The 16,128-nt window shown below is 59.1% G+C and overlaps 1 protein-coding gene across 2 annotated transcripts in view; it reads left to right on the top strand.

Annotated features, from left to right (window-relative positions):
- ARHGAP27 (Rho GTPase activating protein 27) overlaps positions 1 to 13,045 on the top strand; it is a 28,284-nt gene extending 15,239 nt beyond the window's left edge. The window contains exons 1-16 of one of the 2 annotated variants that reach the window (XM_045984148.1): positions 3 to 133; positions 4,725 to 5,132; positions 5,307 to 5,489; positions 5,722 to 5,802; positions 5,876 to 5,959; positions 6,316 to 6,383; positions 6,689 to 6,779; positions 7,251 to 7,355; positions 9,219 to 9,317; positions 10,099 to 10,204; positions 10,348 to 10,455; positions 10,528 to 10,626; positions 10,786 to 10,863; positions 10,969 to 11,103; positions 11,240 to 11,345; positions 11,455 to 13,045. In XM_045984148.1, coding sequence (XP_045840104.1) covers positions 77 to 133; positions 4,725 to 5,132; positions 5,307 to 5,489; positions 5,722 to 5,802; positions 5,876 to 5,959; positions 6,316 to 6,383; positions 6,689 to 6,779; positions 7,251 to 7,355; positions 9,219 to 9,317; positions 10,099 to 10,204; positions 10,348 to 10,455; positions 10,528 to 10,626; positions 10,786 to 10,863; positions 10,969 to 11,103; positions 11,240 to 11,345; positions 11,455 to 11,632 — 1,986 coding nt within the window. In that variant the 5' untranslated portion in view covers positions 3 to 76 and the 3' untranslated portion in view covers positions 11,633 to 13,045. Of the gene's footprint in view, positions 1 to 2; positions 134 to 4,724; positions 5,133 to 5,306; positions 5,490 to 5,721; positions 5,803 to 5,875; positions 5,960 to 6,315; positions 6,384 to 6,688; positions 6,780 to 7,250; positions 7,356 to 9,218; positions 9,318 to 10,098; positions 10,205 to 10,347; positions 10,456 to 10,527; positions 10,627 to 10,785; positions 10,864 to 10,968; positions 11,104 to 11,239; positions 11,346 to 11,454 lie in introns of those variants that run through there. The other variant, XM_045984147.1, reaches the window with a different exon arrangement.
- The last annotated feature ends 3,083 nt before the right edge of the window (positions 13,046 to 16,128 follow it).

Raw genomic sequence — 16,128 nt, 5'->3', positions numbered from 1 at the left:
CCCTGGGGTTGTGCCCCCTTGGCTCCACCCCTGAAACCTTCCCAGGGCTCTGTCCCAGCAGCTCCGAGGGCACAGGATGGTGGACATGATTGCCAAGCTGACCAAGAGGCGGAGTCGGGCCCAGCGGGTACAGGTAGGGGACCCTGGCATTTTGGGGCAAGCTCAGCCTCTGATGGGGATGGCTGAGGGCCTCTGCATCACGGGGCCCCGGGGGCACCTCCGTCCTCTGGCCTTCTCAGGAGGTGGGTGAGCTGGGTTTTGGAGCAGGACATCTCCCAGACTTAGGGGGCTCCTCCCTTCTTTCCTCTTTCCTTTTCCAAGGCCTTGCCTATCCGTGAGGGGCTACAGAGGGACCCTGAGAGACGGTGGTCAGCTTGGGGGAAGAGAGGCAGGCCAGCCACCTGCTTGTGGGCCAGGGGCAGGAACTGGAGACAAAGGGAGTGCTGTGGGGGTCGGGCAGCTGGGTGTGGTGAGAACCAGAGCCCCTCTTGGCTCTGCCCTCTGGCCTGAGGCGGGGGATCACTTCCCCCTTTCCTACTGGAGGACCCCTTGTCGCTGTCGTGATGTGGGTCTGGGCCTTAAGAGCTGCCGTTGCCCTCGTCAGGACCCTGTTGCTAGATTATGATGGGGTGTAGTCTGGGCCTCTATGAGTTGGGGGCCCGAGGTGGTAGGCCCTGCTCTACCTTCAGGCTTCCTCTTGAAGGCCAGAGGGCCCAGAGGGACTGGCCCCACCTGGCTTCCAGTCTGATCCTGGCTCTGCCAGGAAAGCGCCTCGGTCTTAGCACTGTGGGGGCCCTATAAAGGGTTCTAGAGTTTGAAGGGACCTCATGGCTGCTGCGGTCCAGCTCCCTCCACCGGGCTGCAGCCTCGCTAACAGGGACTGGGCTCTGCCGGCTCATCTCCAGTGGAGGCCCCTGACTGCCTCCTGAAGCAGCCTGTGTCTCGGGGGCAGCCCCGATCCTTAGAATGTGCCTGCTTCCAGGGGGCCCTGCCTGCCCCCTTTTGGCCTCTGACCTGCAGTCTGGATCCCCACAGTGTGATCCTGTGTCTCCCCTTCCTCGTGACAGCCTGTGTCTCCCCTTCCTCGTGACAGCCTTCCCATGCTGGGGCCCTAACCCTCCATCTCCTAGGTCTGCTCTGCCTCCGCTAGGGGTGTTCTTTGTGCAAGATCCCCTCAAACGGACTGACCTGGGACTCCCCTTGCACTCCTAGCCAGGACGAGCAGCCTGTAGGTGGAAATCCCCGCTCCAAATAGCCTGGATCCTTCCTTAGCTCATCTCTTCCCGTGCCTCCATATGACCTTCCAGCCCCTGTCGCAGGGACGGGAAGGCTGCTGCCTCAGTGGGTCCAGCGGGGGTGGGCAGGAGGCATGTCTGGGCAACCCACCTTCCTCTGCCCACCGCCTCCATGCCATCCTCCCAAGGAGTCTCCTGGCTCCCGCGCTAAACCCTCATTCCCAGGAAGCCCGTGTTCAAAGCGAATCCAGTCTCTCCTGAAGTGTCAGGTGTGTGTGTGTGTGTGTGTGTGTGTGTGTATTGGTTGTTGTTGAAGTGTAGCTTGGCCTTGGCTTGCGAACTCAGGCAGTAAGTCCCTTTGGTGGACAGGCTGCATGCCTCAGGGCATTGGGCCACCTGCTAGAGGGCGACTGAGGTCAATTATGTCACCCTGGGTCTTGCTCTCAAAAAACCCCTGCCTTGGGGCGCCTGGGTGGCTCAGTGGGTTAAAGCCTCTGCCTTTGGCTCAGGTCCTGAGCCAGGGTCCTGGGATCGAGCCCCACATCGGGCTCTCTGCTCGGCAGGGAACCTGCTTCCCCTCCTCTCTCTGCCTGCCTCTCTGCCTAATTGTGATCTCTCTCTGTCAAATAAATAAATAAAATCTTTAAAAAAAAAAAAAAACTGCCTTTGGGGTCAGAGGAGGTAGGCAGAGGCGGACGATGAATGGGCCAGCAGGGCAGAGCACTGCCAGCCCGTCACAAGGGCATGAAGACAGTGACAGCGGGTTAGGCATCTCTCCTGAGGGAGAAGTCCTCTCCTGCCAGGAGGCTTGGAGTGGAGCCACAGCGAGGGCAGATCATGAGAGCAGGGGTTCCAGGACCCCACTAGAGCAAAGGTCCAGAGCTAGGAAGACCACTTTTGTGATTGGGGGAGGGTCTGCAGGCTAGAATCCTGGATGCTCGGAAGGGCTGAAACAGGCCTAGCGAAAGAAAACGTGGCATAGAGGGTCCTGTCTCAGCCACACAAGACCTTATGTGGGGAGGGAGAAGAGAGAGGAACTGGTGTACCTGGCTCTTCCTGCTCCCTCCATGCCTGGGACCTGCCCCTGAGGGCCTCTGCATCACGGGGCCCCGGGGGCGCCTCCGTCCTCTGGCCTTCTCAGGAGGTGGGTGAGCTGGGTTTTGGAGCAGGACATCTCCCAGACTTAGGGGGCTCCTCCCTTCTTTCCTCTTTCCTTTTCCAAGGCCTTGCCTATCTGTGAGGGGCTACAGAGGGACCCTGAGAGACGGTGGTCAGCTTGGGGGAAGAGAGGCAGGCCAGCCACCTGCTTGTGGGCCAGGGGCGGGAACTGGAGACAAAGGGAGTGCTGTGGGGGTCGGGCAGCTGGGTGTGGTGAGAACCAGAGCCCCTCTTGGCTCTGTCCTCTGGCTTGTCCACTGCTTGTCTGAGAGTTGGTCACCTTGCGAGCAGTCGTTATCATGGACGTGCATGCATTTCGCTCATCACCCTGCTGGGCTCCCTGCCCTCTCCCTGACCATTCACACAGACTGCCCAGTAGGGCATTGGGGTCCCTTTGTTCACTGCTGCATTCCCAGTGCCTAGAACGGTGCCTGCACCGGGCAGGTGAATCTTTGTGGGACACATCAATGTGTCGTCGGGTGCTTACCTAAAGACTTGATTTCCCTCTTGAGGAGCTTACAGATTAGTGAAGGCATCATTAAGCAACAGAGGAACTTCTGTGATTAAAAACAGTGGCAGGGGGGCGGTTATTATACACAGTTTTAAGAAAAATAATCCCTGTAATTATACCACCCAGAGATAACCTCTGTTAGCTTTTGGAAGGTTTCTAAAAACGCATAATTGGAACTATAGCTGTTCGCTCTGTTGAAATCTACTTTTCCCTTATAGCATTATATATCCTTAGAAACAGTATTGGGGTGCCTGGGTGGCTCTGTCAGTTAAGCCTCTGCCTTTGGCTCAGGTCATGATCTCAGGGTCCTGGGCTCGAGCCCCACACGGGACTCTGCTCAGCAGGGAGCCTGTTTCTCCCTCTTCTTCTCCCTGCCACACTCCCTGCTTGTGCTCTCTCTCTGTGTCAAATAAATAAATCTAAAAAGGAAAAAAAAAAAAGAAACAGTATTAATCTGGGGTGCCTGGGTGGCTCAGTTGGTTAAGCATCTGCCTTCTGCTCAGGTCATGATCCTGGGGTCCCAGTATCAAACCCCCCTCCAGCCCCCCGCTGCATGAGAGTCTGTTTCTCCCTCTGCCCCTCACCCCACTGCTGCTCTCTTTCACTCGCTTGCTCTCTCAAATAAATAAAATCTTTTAAAAAAAAAAAAAAAGAGTATTAATCTGCTGCTGCTGTGCTGCTGCCCGGGGTTTGATAGTATTGTTACCGATCCCTCTGGCAGCCCGAGGGTGCTGGGCTGTGGTGGGCGCACTAGCAGAATCTCGGGAAAGGTCTTGAACCTGACACCTGAGCTGAGTCCTGAAGAAGGACTTGGAGTTGGCCGGGTGAGAAAGGGGGGGGGGGGGGTGGACCTAGGTGGACTGTGCATGGGTTCAGCCCAGAGGGTGGGGCCTCCAGCAGCTCCCTGCTACCAGAGCTTAAAGTTCAAGGCAAGGGGCCAGGAATGGCAGGAAATAAGGTGGAGGACGGGCAAGTGACAGACAACTCTGGTGCCCTGTGAAGGCGCAGACTTTGCCCCGTGGCGGCAAGGAGCAATGGCGTGTTGAGCATGATCAGACTCATGTTCTGTGTGACTAAAGCCTCCAGCCCACCTTGCTTTCCTTTGGGGGGCAGGAGGGGCTCATCTCTCCTTGCCCCTCCTTCCTTCCTCCCATCCGACTCTCCTCCCCCTTTCCCTTCTCTGCCGTTGATTCTGAGCCCTGCAAAACCCACATTCAGGACATTTCAGTGCCAGATCCAGAGGTAGTACTGACTCCAGTCGCAGAGCTTTCAGGGCCAGGAAGGAAGGAGGTGGAGGGGGGGAATGCAGAGTGTGGTTGGGGGGGCTGACCCCATGTGACCTGGGAGAACTCAGTTATTCGTAACTGATTATTGTTGTTGTTGTTTTTAAGATTTTATTCATTTATTTGACAGAGAGATCACAAGTAGGCAGAGAGGCAGGCAGAGAGAGAGGGAGAAGCAGGCTCCCTGCTGAGCAGAGAGCCTGATGTGGGGCTCAGTCCCAGGACGCTGAGATTATGACCTGAGCCAAAGGCAGAGGCTTAACCCACTGAGCCACCCAGGCGCCCTAATATCTGATTATTGTCAGTAAACAATGTAACTGCCCTACGCATGTGGGACATTTCATACTTTGCAATGCACTGTCAAGAATATTTCCTCATTCTGTCTTCACTACAGTTTCCGGAGCGGGCAGGGCAGATGTTGTGCAGCTGGTGCAACTGAAGCAGGGGGTGCTCTAACTTGCCAAAGCAGCTGAGTCAGGGCTGTGTGACCCCGGGGCTGCCTGCCTGGAAGGTCACGTTTCCTTTCTCCTCCCACAGGTGGACGACCCCCCGGAGCCCGTGTATGAGAACGTAGAGAGGCAGCCTTCTTTGGTCTCTTCTCCGGACTCCACCGCGGGCCCCCGTCCCCCGGCGTGGGAGACGCACACGGACGCGGGCAGCGGACGCCCCTACTACTACAACCCAGACACGGGCGTGACCACCTGGGAGTCGCCCTTCGAGGCTGCTGAGGGCATCGCCAGCCCGGCCACCTCCCCCGCCTCGGTGGGCAGCCGCGAGAGCCTCGAGACCGACTGGGGTCAGTACTGGGATGAGGAGAGCCGCAGGGTGTTCTTCTACAACCCGCTGACAGGCGAGACCGTCTGGGAGGACGAGACCGAGGACGAGCCAGAGGACGAGCTGGAGATGCAGCCCGGCCTGAGCCCAATCAGCCCCAGGGACCAGAGGGTGAGGGGGCGGGGCCTGGTCCGGGTGGGCGGGGTGGCTCGGAGGCTTCAGACCCCGCCTCCTGCTCTCCTACAGCCTTCAACTGCTCGTGGGGGCGTGGTCTGGTCTAAAAGGGCGGGGCCAAGGGTGCGTACTGGCCCTGAGACCCTCCGACTCGGTCTTTGCTCCCTGCAGCCCCCTACCCCTGAGACGGATTACCCCGAGTCGCTGACCAGTTACCCTGAGGAGGACTATTCCCCCGTGGGCTCTTTCAGTGAGCCCCGGTCCGGCTCTCCTTTGGCCACGCCCCCCGGCTGGTCTCTCCGAGTGAGCCCCGATGGGCAGACGCTCTACACCAACCACTTCACCCAGGAGCAGGTACGGGCAGCGGGCAGATATGGCCAGACAGCCCCTCGGTCATCCCTCCAGCTCTTATAGTAGCTCACCTTAACACCGTCAACTGCAGCTCCTGGGCGGGCTCCAAGACACCCCATTGCCCACACCTGACCCTCCCAACTCCTTGGGGCTATATCGGGTTCTGGTCCAAGAGGAACTTTGCCTGCCCTCCCACGAGGTGGGCTGGGAGGCCTGACCACCCCTCTCCCCGCAGTGGGTGAGGTTGGAGGACCAATACGGGAAGCCCTACTTCTACAACCCAGATGACGCCTCCGTTCAGTGGGAGCTGCCCCAGGTAACCAACTGGGAGCGGGAGAGTCTTGGGGAGAGGGGGAAGGGACTGCGTATGATGGTGTCTTTCTCCTCAGGTTCCTGTCCCTGCCCCTCGAAGCATCCACAAATCCAGCCAGAACAGTGAGACCCCAGCCCAGGCCAGCCCCCCTGAGGAGAAGGTAAGGGAAGAAGGTTGTAGGCCCTGGCAGGACCCCCAGAGAAGAAATAGGAGCTTCCTGAAGGTTGTGGGGGCTGGGCCGGGGCCAGGTATGTCTCCCCCACAGGCCCCAGCAAGAGGCTGGGCTGAATGAACGTGGGTCTGGGTCATCCCTGGCCCATGGCTGGGTGAGGTTGGGAGGGGAGAGGAGATCTCTCCTGCTGGGGTGAGAGCAGGCACCCCGCCAGCACCAGCAGCAAAGAGGGTTCAGCGGTGACTCAGGCCCAGCCTGTAAGGAGCTGCTGGCTGTGGAGACTAGCCTCTGCCTCCCTGTGGCCACCCCGTTAACTGCCTCTTCTTTCCCCTTGTCTTTCTCAGAACAAGACTCTGGACAAGGCCGGGGTGCTCCATCGCACCAAGACGGTGGACAAGGGAAAGCGGCTCCGGTGAGCGCCTGGCAGCACCCAGAACAGGGTGGACCTTAACGATGACGTTCACTGAGGATGCCCGTGTGCCAGACTCTTATTAATCCTCAGAGCAGCTTTCTAAGAGGTCCCATGAGGACCCTGAGGCCTCTAGAGATAGGGACTTGCCTAGGGTCCCTTGAGAACTGGGAGTCCAGTCCTCACCGTCGGATGCCCCAAGCTGAGTCGTGTTTTCAGCTCTGTGCCCTGCTCCTGGGGGAGAATGGGGGCCTCAGCCCAGGGCCAGTGCAAGCCCAGTCACCCCCCACTTCCCCACCCCAACTTAGGAAGAAGCACTGGAGTGCGTCCTGGACGGTGCTGGAGGGCGGCGTCCTGACATTCTTCAAGGACTCGAAGGCCTCGGCTGCAGGCGGCCTGGTGAGGCCCAGGGTCCCAGGACAGGGACACCCCCCACCCCAATCTGCTCCTGACTTCTGCGGCTCTTTACTTGATCTGGCTTATCAATGGCTAAGTCTGCAGCAGTGGAACATGAGTGCCAGGGGAGCTGGGCCTTGGCAGGGGGTGACGACAGCAGATTCAGACTGTGACAAGCACTTCCAGCCACCCCGGACATGGAGAGCAGTCCTTGAGGATGGCCACTCCAGTCTGATGGGCATGCAGCTAGGGACTGGGCCACGCCTGCTCTCGGAGATGAGGGCTGTGCCCCCTTCTCCTTTCCTGTCCTGGGTGGGCAGGCAGTAGGCCCAGGACCCCTGGGCACCCCTTCCCCATCCTGTCCCTGGAGCCAAGGGAGCCTGGTGGATTGGAGCCCGGAGCCATGGCAGGCCTGTCTGGGCTGAGAGGTCCCTGTAACTGTGCTCTCCCCAACCCTTCTCCCCTCTCCCACAGAGGCAGCCTCCCAAGCTCTCCACCCCTGAGTACACGGTGGATCTCAGGGGGGCCTCCATCTCCTGGGCCCCCAAGGACAAATCTAGCAGGAAGAACGTGCTGGAGGTGAGTGGTGGGGATTGGGAGAAGGCAAGGGGGCTTACTGATGGCTTGAGACCCTCAGTAGGCAAGCCTCAAGAAGGGGGAGCTGGGGAGAGTGGGACTGGAATTCTCAGGGCTCAAAGCCAAAATTGTGTCCACCTTCGGGATCCGTCGTCCACAGTGTTTCTGACACCATGGATTCTGCAGTTCCCTCTCCAGGAACTGAGTTTATAGTCCTGGAGGGTGGTGAGGAGTAGGGGGCCTCTGGGGAATGAAATCCATGCCTGGAAGGACAGCCCTCTTCCCAGACAGGAGACTCCCTCTCCCCGGCTACTCACTTTGACAGGTTGGAAACCAGCTTTGGCCAGTCAGAGCCAAGCTTCCAACTGAACTGGGTCCTCAGTGAATTTACTGGGCCCCAAGTTTCCCAGGCTCCCCTCCACTGTCCACATGTTGTCTTGCTTTTCAACACCTTTGTCGTCACCTCCGTCCCCAGAAGTTCTGAGGAAGGTCACAACAAGAATAGCAACAACCAACCAACCAAACAAACAAACAAAAACAAACAAATAAACAAATAAAAACCACATGGGGAGCTGATCAAATCCACTGAAAAGCCAGGAGCAGGCACAAGTTAGAGCAAGGGGCACCATGGGGCCGATGATGTACAGGGGAGAGGCTATTGCTGAAAAAAATGAGCTCAGGTTTCCTGGTAGCCAAAGTGAAGAGAGAAGGAGAATCAGTGACGTGGTTCCTCTTTTGGTGGAGCGTGGGGCGGGGGGGTGGGATTTCCCATATTTTGAGTGAGAACAAAGCTTTTTCCCAATCCTTAGCTCTTGAAGCCATTTTTAGGTCTGGTTCCAGGGTGGGTTAGTAAGGGACCCTCCGGGCTGCTTCAGGTAATGTGATAAAAGCGAAAAGCACAAAGTCACAAATCAGCTCAGAAAAAGCAGTTGTGCTGGGAGCTTGAGAGTGTAGCTTTCTGAAGATTCACCAAGCTTCCTCCAGTTCTAGACCAGCACATCCACAGAGCAGGGCTGGAAAAGCAGTTTGATCTCCTGAGCTGCTCTGGTGGGTGGGTCTGGAGCCTTCCTCCAGGCTGGGCAGCGCCGAGGGTGGTGATGTTGCTAGGCAGGTTCCGTCCCTGACCTAGAGGGACATCCTTCAGCCCGTGCTCCATGTCATCTCTCTGTCTTGCCTTTGGAGAACACTGCTGAGTAAATGCTTCCGAGTTGTCTTTTCTGGCAAGAACTAGAAGGCAGATGGGACTTTTGGAAGCTACTCAAGCTGTCGGAAAGGCTGACAGTCTTGAATGGAAATGGAGGAGCCCTCTGCTTCCTGGCTGGCAGGTGCCATCCTCCCTCCCCTCAGGGGGTGGCCCGCAGGCACCTCTAGGATTTTTCTCGAGAGACAGCCCCACATTCTAGATCGTGGCCAGGTTAGTGGGGCCTGGCAGATTTTCACAGTGCATCTCCCAGAGCCGCAGAAAACTTCAGTGATAGGCCTCCCAAAACAGTTGGTCTGGGGCAGCTCAGCTCACCTGGGCATCCAGCAGGATGAATGTTCTGAGAGATGTATTGCTGGGTAACTGTATAGTTTTTCCTTCTGTATGAACCTTTCAGAGAGGAACTGGTTATGTTTTGAGAGGGCCTCGGTTTGCCCCTCTGTAACAGATAGGCTGTCACTGCTTTTAACAAGGCAGAATGCCTGGGCCTGGGGTAAAGGCCTTGTTCTATAGTGCTCTCAGTTCCTGGGGCCAAGGCCAGATCATCCTCACCATTTCTGTATCTCCCCCCCCCCCCCCCCCCCCCGCACTGCCTACCCCTGAGGCCTGACCCCAGGGCCGACCCGGGGAGCCAGAGATGACTGAGAACTCGTGTGTCTCTCCAGCTGCGGAGCCGAGATGGCTCAGAGTACCTGATCCAGCATGACTCCGAGGCCATCATCAGCACCTGGCACAAGGCCATTGGCGAGGGCATCCAGGAGCTGGTGAGCAGAGCCTGGGGCCTCCAGGGCTGGTGGGGATGGGATGGCCAGCCGCGACGAGGAGATCTCTCCAGGCCGGGTGGGGGGGGGGGGAACATCCTAGTGGAATGTTCCATTTCAAGGGAGGCAGGAAGAAAAGGAAATATCGGAGGAAGAGCCTCAGGCTGGAATGACAGGCTAAAATCAGAAAGGAAAACTTTAAAGGATTAAATTGAAGAGTCTACAGTTTTTTAGATTCAAACTGTTCCCTCCATAAATGCAGATGGGACAGGCGCCCTCTGACAACTCTTCTCCAGGAAACAACCTGGGGCTTTTTGACCTTTAATTCCTTAGGAGCCCACACTGAGTACAGAGTTTGGCTGTATTACTAGAGGTAGGAATCCAAGGGCGGTGATGCAGTTGTTAGCAGTGCTGAGGCCTCGGCTGGAACTGTAAGTCCAGAACTAGGAGCCCCATACTGAGGAATGCTGACCTCGCGGACTGTGTGCAGAGAAACTAGGAAAATGTGGGCAAGGGGGGCCAGGATAAGAAAGAGTGGAGCAGAGCAGGGTGGCTGTCTCCAACACCCAAAGGGCTCCAGGCAGTCAAGGGAGGTGAACGCTCTGAGGTTCCCTCAGAATCCCTGGTGGATGTCAGGGGAAGGAACTGGAGAAGGGAAGTGTGAACTCTGGCCTGGCTGGGAGGGAGCAGGCCAGCTGGGAGGGCATTGGGGGCCCCTCACCCCGTCCCAGAAGGGTCTCCGGCTGGCCCCAGGCCCTGCCTCTCTGAGGCCGCGTGATTGCAGTCTGCAGACCTGCCCCCGGAGGAGGAAAGCGAGAGCAGCAGTGCGGACTTCGGGTCCAGCGAGCGCCTGGGAAGCTGGCGGGAGGAGGAGGCGCGGCCCGGTGCAGGTGCGCGCGGAGAGGGGAGGGAGGTGGGTGCGGGGAGAGAGTCTCCAGCCCCGCGTCGGGGCGGGGGTTACGCCCTGGGGCTGGGGCCAGCCTGGCCAATCCCCGCGCCACCGAGTGACTCGGCCCCGCATTCCCGAGCCCAGGAGCAGCCACCCCGGAGAGCGACCTGAGCAGGGTCCGGCACAGGCTCCGCAAGTTCCTGCTAAAGCGGCCGACGCTGCAGTCGCTGCGGGAGAAGGGCTACATCAAAGGTACCTGGGGAAGCCGGAGCGCGCGGCGCGGGGGACCCCAGGCCGGGCGGCGCTCATGAGCCTCTCCCCCAGACCAGGTGTTCGGCTGCGCGCTGGCCGCGCTGTGCGAGCGCGAAAGGAGCTCCGTGCCGCGCTTCGTGCAACAGTGCATCCGCACCGTCGAGGCCCGGGGTACGCGCGGCGCCTGAAGGCCTCCCTCCCGGACCCAATGACCGAGAGCCCTGGGGAGGGCGGGGCTGGGGAAGGAGGGAAGCCCCTGAGTGGGAATCCGATCGGGAGCTTCAGCCCCGTCCCCTCCAAGCCCGAGGTCAGCGCCTCCCTCTGCCCCAGGGCTGGACATCGACGGCCTGTACCGCATCAGTGGAAACCTGGCCACCATCCAGAAGCTTCGCTACAAGGTGGACCACGGTGAGGCCCGGCTCCCGCCCCTCACCCCAGGGCCTGAAGGCACCAAAGGGTGCTGACCGCCTCTTCCGACCCCTTACCCCCCCCCCCCCCACCCACTTGCTGCAGATGAGCGCCTGGACCTGGACGACGGGCGCTGGGAGGACGTCCACGTGATCACCGGAGCCCTGAAACTCTTCTTTCGAGAGCTGCCGGAGCCCCTCTTCCCCTTCTCGCACTTCCGCCAGTTCATCGCTGCCATCAGTGAGCGCCAGGGGGAGGCGGGCGGTGGGGGGGGGGGGCGAACGGGGCAGGGTGCGGCCGGACTCCCCACCCCGCGCCGGGACTCAGTTCCTCCTCAGGTCCCCTCGCCGAGCCGACCCACCCCTCCCTTCCGCAGAGCTGCAGGACCAGGCCCAGCGCAGCCGCTGTGTGCGGGACTTGGTGCGCTCGCTGCCCGCCCCCAACCACGACACGCTGCGGCTGCTCTTCCAGCACCTATGCCGGTGAGCCGGCGAGCGGCGCGGGGATGGGAAGGCGGGTGCTGGCGGACCCCCTACGCCCCCCTCCAGCTCTGGGCCCTGATTCCCGCCTCCCCTCCCTTCCCCGCTGCAGGGTGATCGAGCACGGCGATCAGAACCGCATGTCGGTGCAGAGCGTGGCCATAGTGTTCGGGCCCACGCTGCTGCGGCCGGAGACCGAGGAAACCAGCATGCCCATGACCATGGTGTTCCAGAACCAGGTGGTGGAGCTCATCCTGCAGCGATGCTCGGACATCTTCCAGCCGCACTGACCGCGGGCCCCTATCCCGCCCCCGCAGCTGGTGCTGCGGACCCGGGACTGGGCACCAAGACTCTGGTCCTGCCTTGGAAGCTGGACTGCTGGAGGCAGCTGGGCTGGACTCATCTGTGAGACCCTCCGCCTCCCTCCGGTGCACAGGCCGGAGTGAAATCTGCATCCTTTTGGTGCAGTATGGTGACCCCTGGTGGGCAGTTTGCAAAATGTGATTTTCCCCCCTTCCCTGGCCTGTCCTGTTTGGGGCTTACTTGGGTTCTGTTCTTTATTACAGTGACACCTACTGTGTGTGAGAGAGAGAATGTGCTGGGATGAGACTGTTTTCCCCAATGGTTGGCACTGGGGAAAGGAGTTTGGGTGAGGGGCTTCTGGGCCTCATCAGGCCTGCACCTGGGGGCCCCCCGGGGCAGGGGGTGTCAGTCCCAGAGTAGCTGCCTCCAGTGCCCCTGCTGCCTGGCTTGCCTCCGGCCTAACTCGTGCCTGACACTGTCTAAAGCCAACGAGGGCCATTTCCATCTGCTCTTCTGTTCTGGGTCATGGCCTTCCCAGACCCACGCGTGTTGTGTCCATGGGTTCTTCACACTCAGTGTGTACCCTGCACCGGCCTCCTGACCCACACCGTCTCCACACACAGTCCCTTGGACAAACGAAGAGAGGGAGGCGGTGGTGGCGGCAAAGTGACCTGCTCAGTGTCCCCTGGGCAGTCTGACTGCCCAGCTCGGGCTCCTCTCACACCATCTCCTGGGAGGGCGCCGTCAGACCTTTCAGCGCCCCCTCCCCTCCACACCCCCTGCACACCCCTCTGCCGGTTCTGCCTGGGCCTGGGGACATCCTGAAGGCTAACAGGACACCTGCCGCGGCTGTTCTCGACCCAGAGGGGAAATAATGCTGGTGGGAACCGCCTAGACTTTCTCAGCGCCCTGGCTGTCCGGCTGCCTGCCAGGGGCCCACCTTGTCCTAAGGTGAGGCCTGCAGGGCTGGGAGGAGGTGGGCACCACCTCTGGAAGGGAAGTGTGAACCCTGAGGCCAGCAATGCCCTTTCCCTCCTCACACACAAAGCACCTCAGCTTCTGGGTCTCAGCCCCCTGCCCCATGTACCGCTCGTCTGTTCAACAAACAGTAATAGCTACTATTTATTGACATTTCACCCTGCCAAGCATTTCACTTGAATCATCTCATTCGTCTCTCACAGCCAATATTTATTCTCTGCTCTTCTGTGCCAGGCGCAGTGCAGGCAGGGGTATCGCGCGGGCCGCCTCTTGGGCGGGGCGTGTGCTCGGTGGCTGACCCACGCCCCCCCCACACGCCAGCAGGGCCGGGACAAGAATACAGATGGTTGCCTCACGCCATCCATGGCCATACTGTAAACCTACAAATCAAGTTCTAACTGTTAAATAAAATGTGTTCTATTCTCCTACTTCGACAAATGCACGTTCATAATGACCTCAAAGATGAGGTTCCAACCGAAACTTCTTTGGCGCTTCTGGATTCTGTGCCGAGGGACGTTGGCATGAGAAGGACCAGCTGTGCTGTCTGCCCGCCCCCGTACCTGCCCTCAGAGCCATCCTGCCCCAAGGGGAGGTCCACGTGCACACACGAGGACAGTCCCATCTGCTGGCACACACCGCCATGCCCCCTGCCACCCCATGGCCACCCCACATGGCCCACCCTTCAGGGAATGGGTCAGTTGGGCAGGGACTTCTGGGGTCTTGGCTATCAGGAGCATGGTCCAGAGGGAAGGACCTGGGCTCCAAGGTGCCCCACAGTTTCCTCATCCTGTGGGGAGAGGGACAGACAGAGAAGCTAAGGGTAGAGCCTTCTGAAGTGGGGCACCGGCAGCAGGGCAAGGGTTCCTCACTCCCAGGTCTAAGGACAGAATGGGACAGATGTTAAACAACTGATTACTTGGTTACATTCCTTCATACAAAAGTCAGAGAAAGCCCAGGATGCTCTGAAGGCATGTCATTCGGGTGTCGCTGTCCCTCAGGAACCTGAGATGCTTCTGCAGAAGCCCCATCTGGGCCCAGTAGTAAAGAATGAAGAGGAGTCGGCAAGGTGAGGAGTTAAGGGAAAGGTGTCTAATCAGAGGGAACAGCACGTGCAAAGGCTCTGCGGTAGGGTACGAAGTGAAGCTGGAGAGGTTGACAGGGGAGAGAGTGCAGGGCCTTGCGGGCCACAACGAACAGGGGCAGGACAGCAGGCAGGAGGGTCCTTGGATAGGGAGGTCTTGGGAAGTGTCTGCTCCCTGGTGTGATCCTCGTCCTGCCCCAGGCTTCTGACGCTGCCCAGGCCTTGGTGAGCCAATAATGTAGCTGCAGGCAAATCGGAATCACCATGTTCTGTCACCAGGAAAAGCTGCAGAAATCACCCACTGCCCATGAGGAAACTCCCAGAGAGGCAATGTCATGACTCAGTGGAGGTCACACGCAGATGGGTGGCAGAGCCACCCCCAGCTTTGTCTGCAGCCTGAGCTCCATCAGACGTGTGGGCTCAGCCGCGAATCCGCAACCCCGAGCATGGGGCTCATGTCGGGAACGAACTGGATTTTGTGTGGAGACACAAAGATACATCAAAATAGTATCTGCCCTCTTGAAGCACCAGCCGGTTGGCGGACAGACCCAAAAGTAAGTGCCATAGGGGATGCGGCGGTCACAGAGGGCCCTGTCCCCAAACCTGCCCGCTCTCAACAGATGCTCTGACCCTCCTACAGCCTGCCATCTGCCCCCGAAGCTGCCCCGGAAAAGGTCACCAGTGCCCGCCTGGTTGCCCGGTCTGGCAGGCATGCCCGATCCTCACGCAAGGGGACACGTGAACGGCCCGTTGTCCCCCCACAAAGCACGCTGTCCCTTTACTTTCAGCACCATGGATCTTTGCAAAGCCTGTAAACAGTGATGCCTGCTGGGTTGTGGCCTCAGCCCATGGCCCTCTCCCCTCCACCCTCCCTAAGAGCCCTCATCCCTTCCATCCAGAGGACGCAGTCACCAGGCCTGCACAGGGGTCACCCAAATCTCTCACCAGCCAGGGCCACTCTCTCCTGAGTTCCAAGTGCAAATGGCCACCTGCTTACAGGACATCTCCGCGTGGATGGCAGCCGGACACCCCGCATCCAACCTGCCCACAACAAAACTCGGAGACCAGCCCTTCTCCCTGTATCGAGACACGGCCCCTCCATTGACCAGAATCTGCACCCCCCACTGCCTGAGCCAGTCAGCGCCGCCCCCCCCAACCCGCCCTTTTCTTCTACCTCCTAACTCTTCCCTGGGTCTGCCTTCTGTCCCCCTCAGTCACCGTGTCACTTCAGCATGTGGCCTCCAAGGCCATTCGCAGCCTGTCTCCCACCTCTTTACACATGAGCTGTGCCCCTGCCTTAGCTCCCAGCCAGGCTGTCCCAGCCTCAATGCCAAGGGCTGCCAGTCACCCTGCTTGCCTCCCCTTCACCTGCCTGACTCTTCCCCCTCCCCCTCCCCCTCCCCCTCCCCCTCCTCACACCACCACCACCCGCCTCCCCCAGCTCTCCCCTGGCCTCCCAGCACCCTACGTGTGCTTCCATTCCGCCCGTCCCCACCAGGCTGTGGGCCAGCCTGTCTTCGCTGCTCTCTGCTCTCTTCGTGGCCAACTAAATCCCATTGTATGGAGACACCACATTTCTCTCCTCATTCATTCTCTGATGAACATTTGGGTTGTTTCTACTTTTTCCGCTCTTATGAATAAGCTGCTGGGACTATTTCACGTGCAAGGTTTTATGTGGACACACAGTCTCAGCTCGGGCTGCCATCACCAAATGCACGGGAGCACGGACTGGGTGGCCTAAACAACAGAAATGCTTTCTCGCAGTCCTGGGGCTGGAAGGGTCAGAGCAGGTGGCCAGCGCGGTGGGCTTCTGGTGAAGGCTGTCTTCCTGGCTTGCAGACGGCTGCTTTCTTGCTGTGTGCTCGCCTGGCAGAGAAAGAGAGAGCTCATCTCTGTCTCTTCTCCTTTTATTTTTTATTTTTTTTAAGATTTATTTATTTTAGAGAGAATGGGAGAGAGAGCATGCACGAGTAGCGGGGAGGGGCAGAGGCAGAGGGAGAAGCAGACTTCCCACTGAGCAGGGAGCCCCTCTGGGGCCTCGATCCTACGACCCTGTGATCATGCCATGACCTGGGCACAGTGGGCACCCACTATGCCACCGAGGCGCACCACTTCCTCTTCGTACAAGGACTCGAATCCCATCATGAGGACCCCATCCTCATGGGTCCTACCTCCCAGGACCCCCATATTGGGCGTTAGGGCTTCAACGTATGAACCTGGGGGGACACGAACATTCAGTCTGTCCATATATGTTTTGTTCCCCTTGGGCACATCCCTGGGAGTGGGACAGCTCGGTCGGAGGGTCACTCTGTCGAACTTCTCGAGCAACTGGCAAATGAGAGTTTTCCGCGGTGGCCACACCATTCTACATTCTCACGGGCAACGTGGGAGGGTTTTCGTTCTCTCCCACTTTCAGCAACAATT

This window comes from Meles meles, chromosome 18 (genome assembly GCF_922984935.1).
Source record: "Meles meles chromosome 18, mMelMel3.1 paternal haplotype, whole genome shotgun sequence".
In the NCBI taxonomy this organism is placed as follows: domain Eukaryota; kingdom Metazoa; phylum Chordata; class Mammalia; order Carnivora; family Mustelidae; genus Meles; species Meles meles.
The sequence above is the reverse complement of the archived record's forward strand: the minus strand, read 5'-3'. Positions and strand labels throughout refer to the sequence as shown.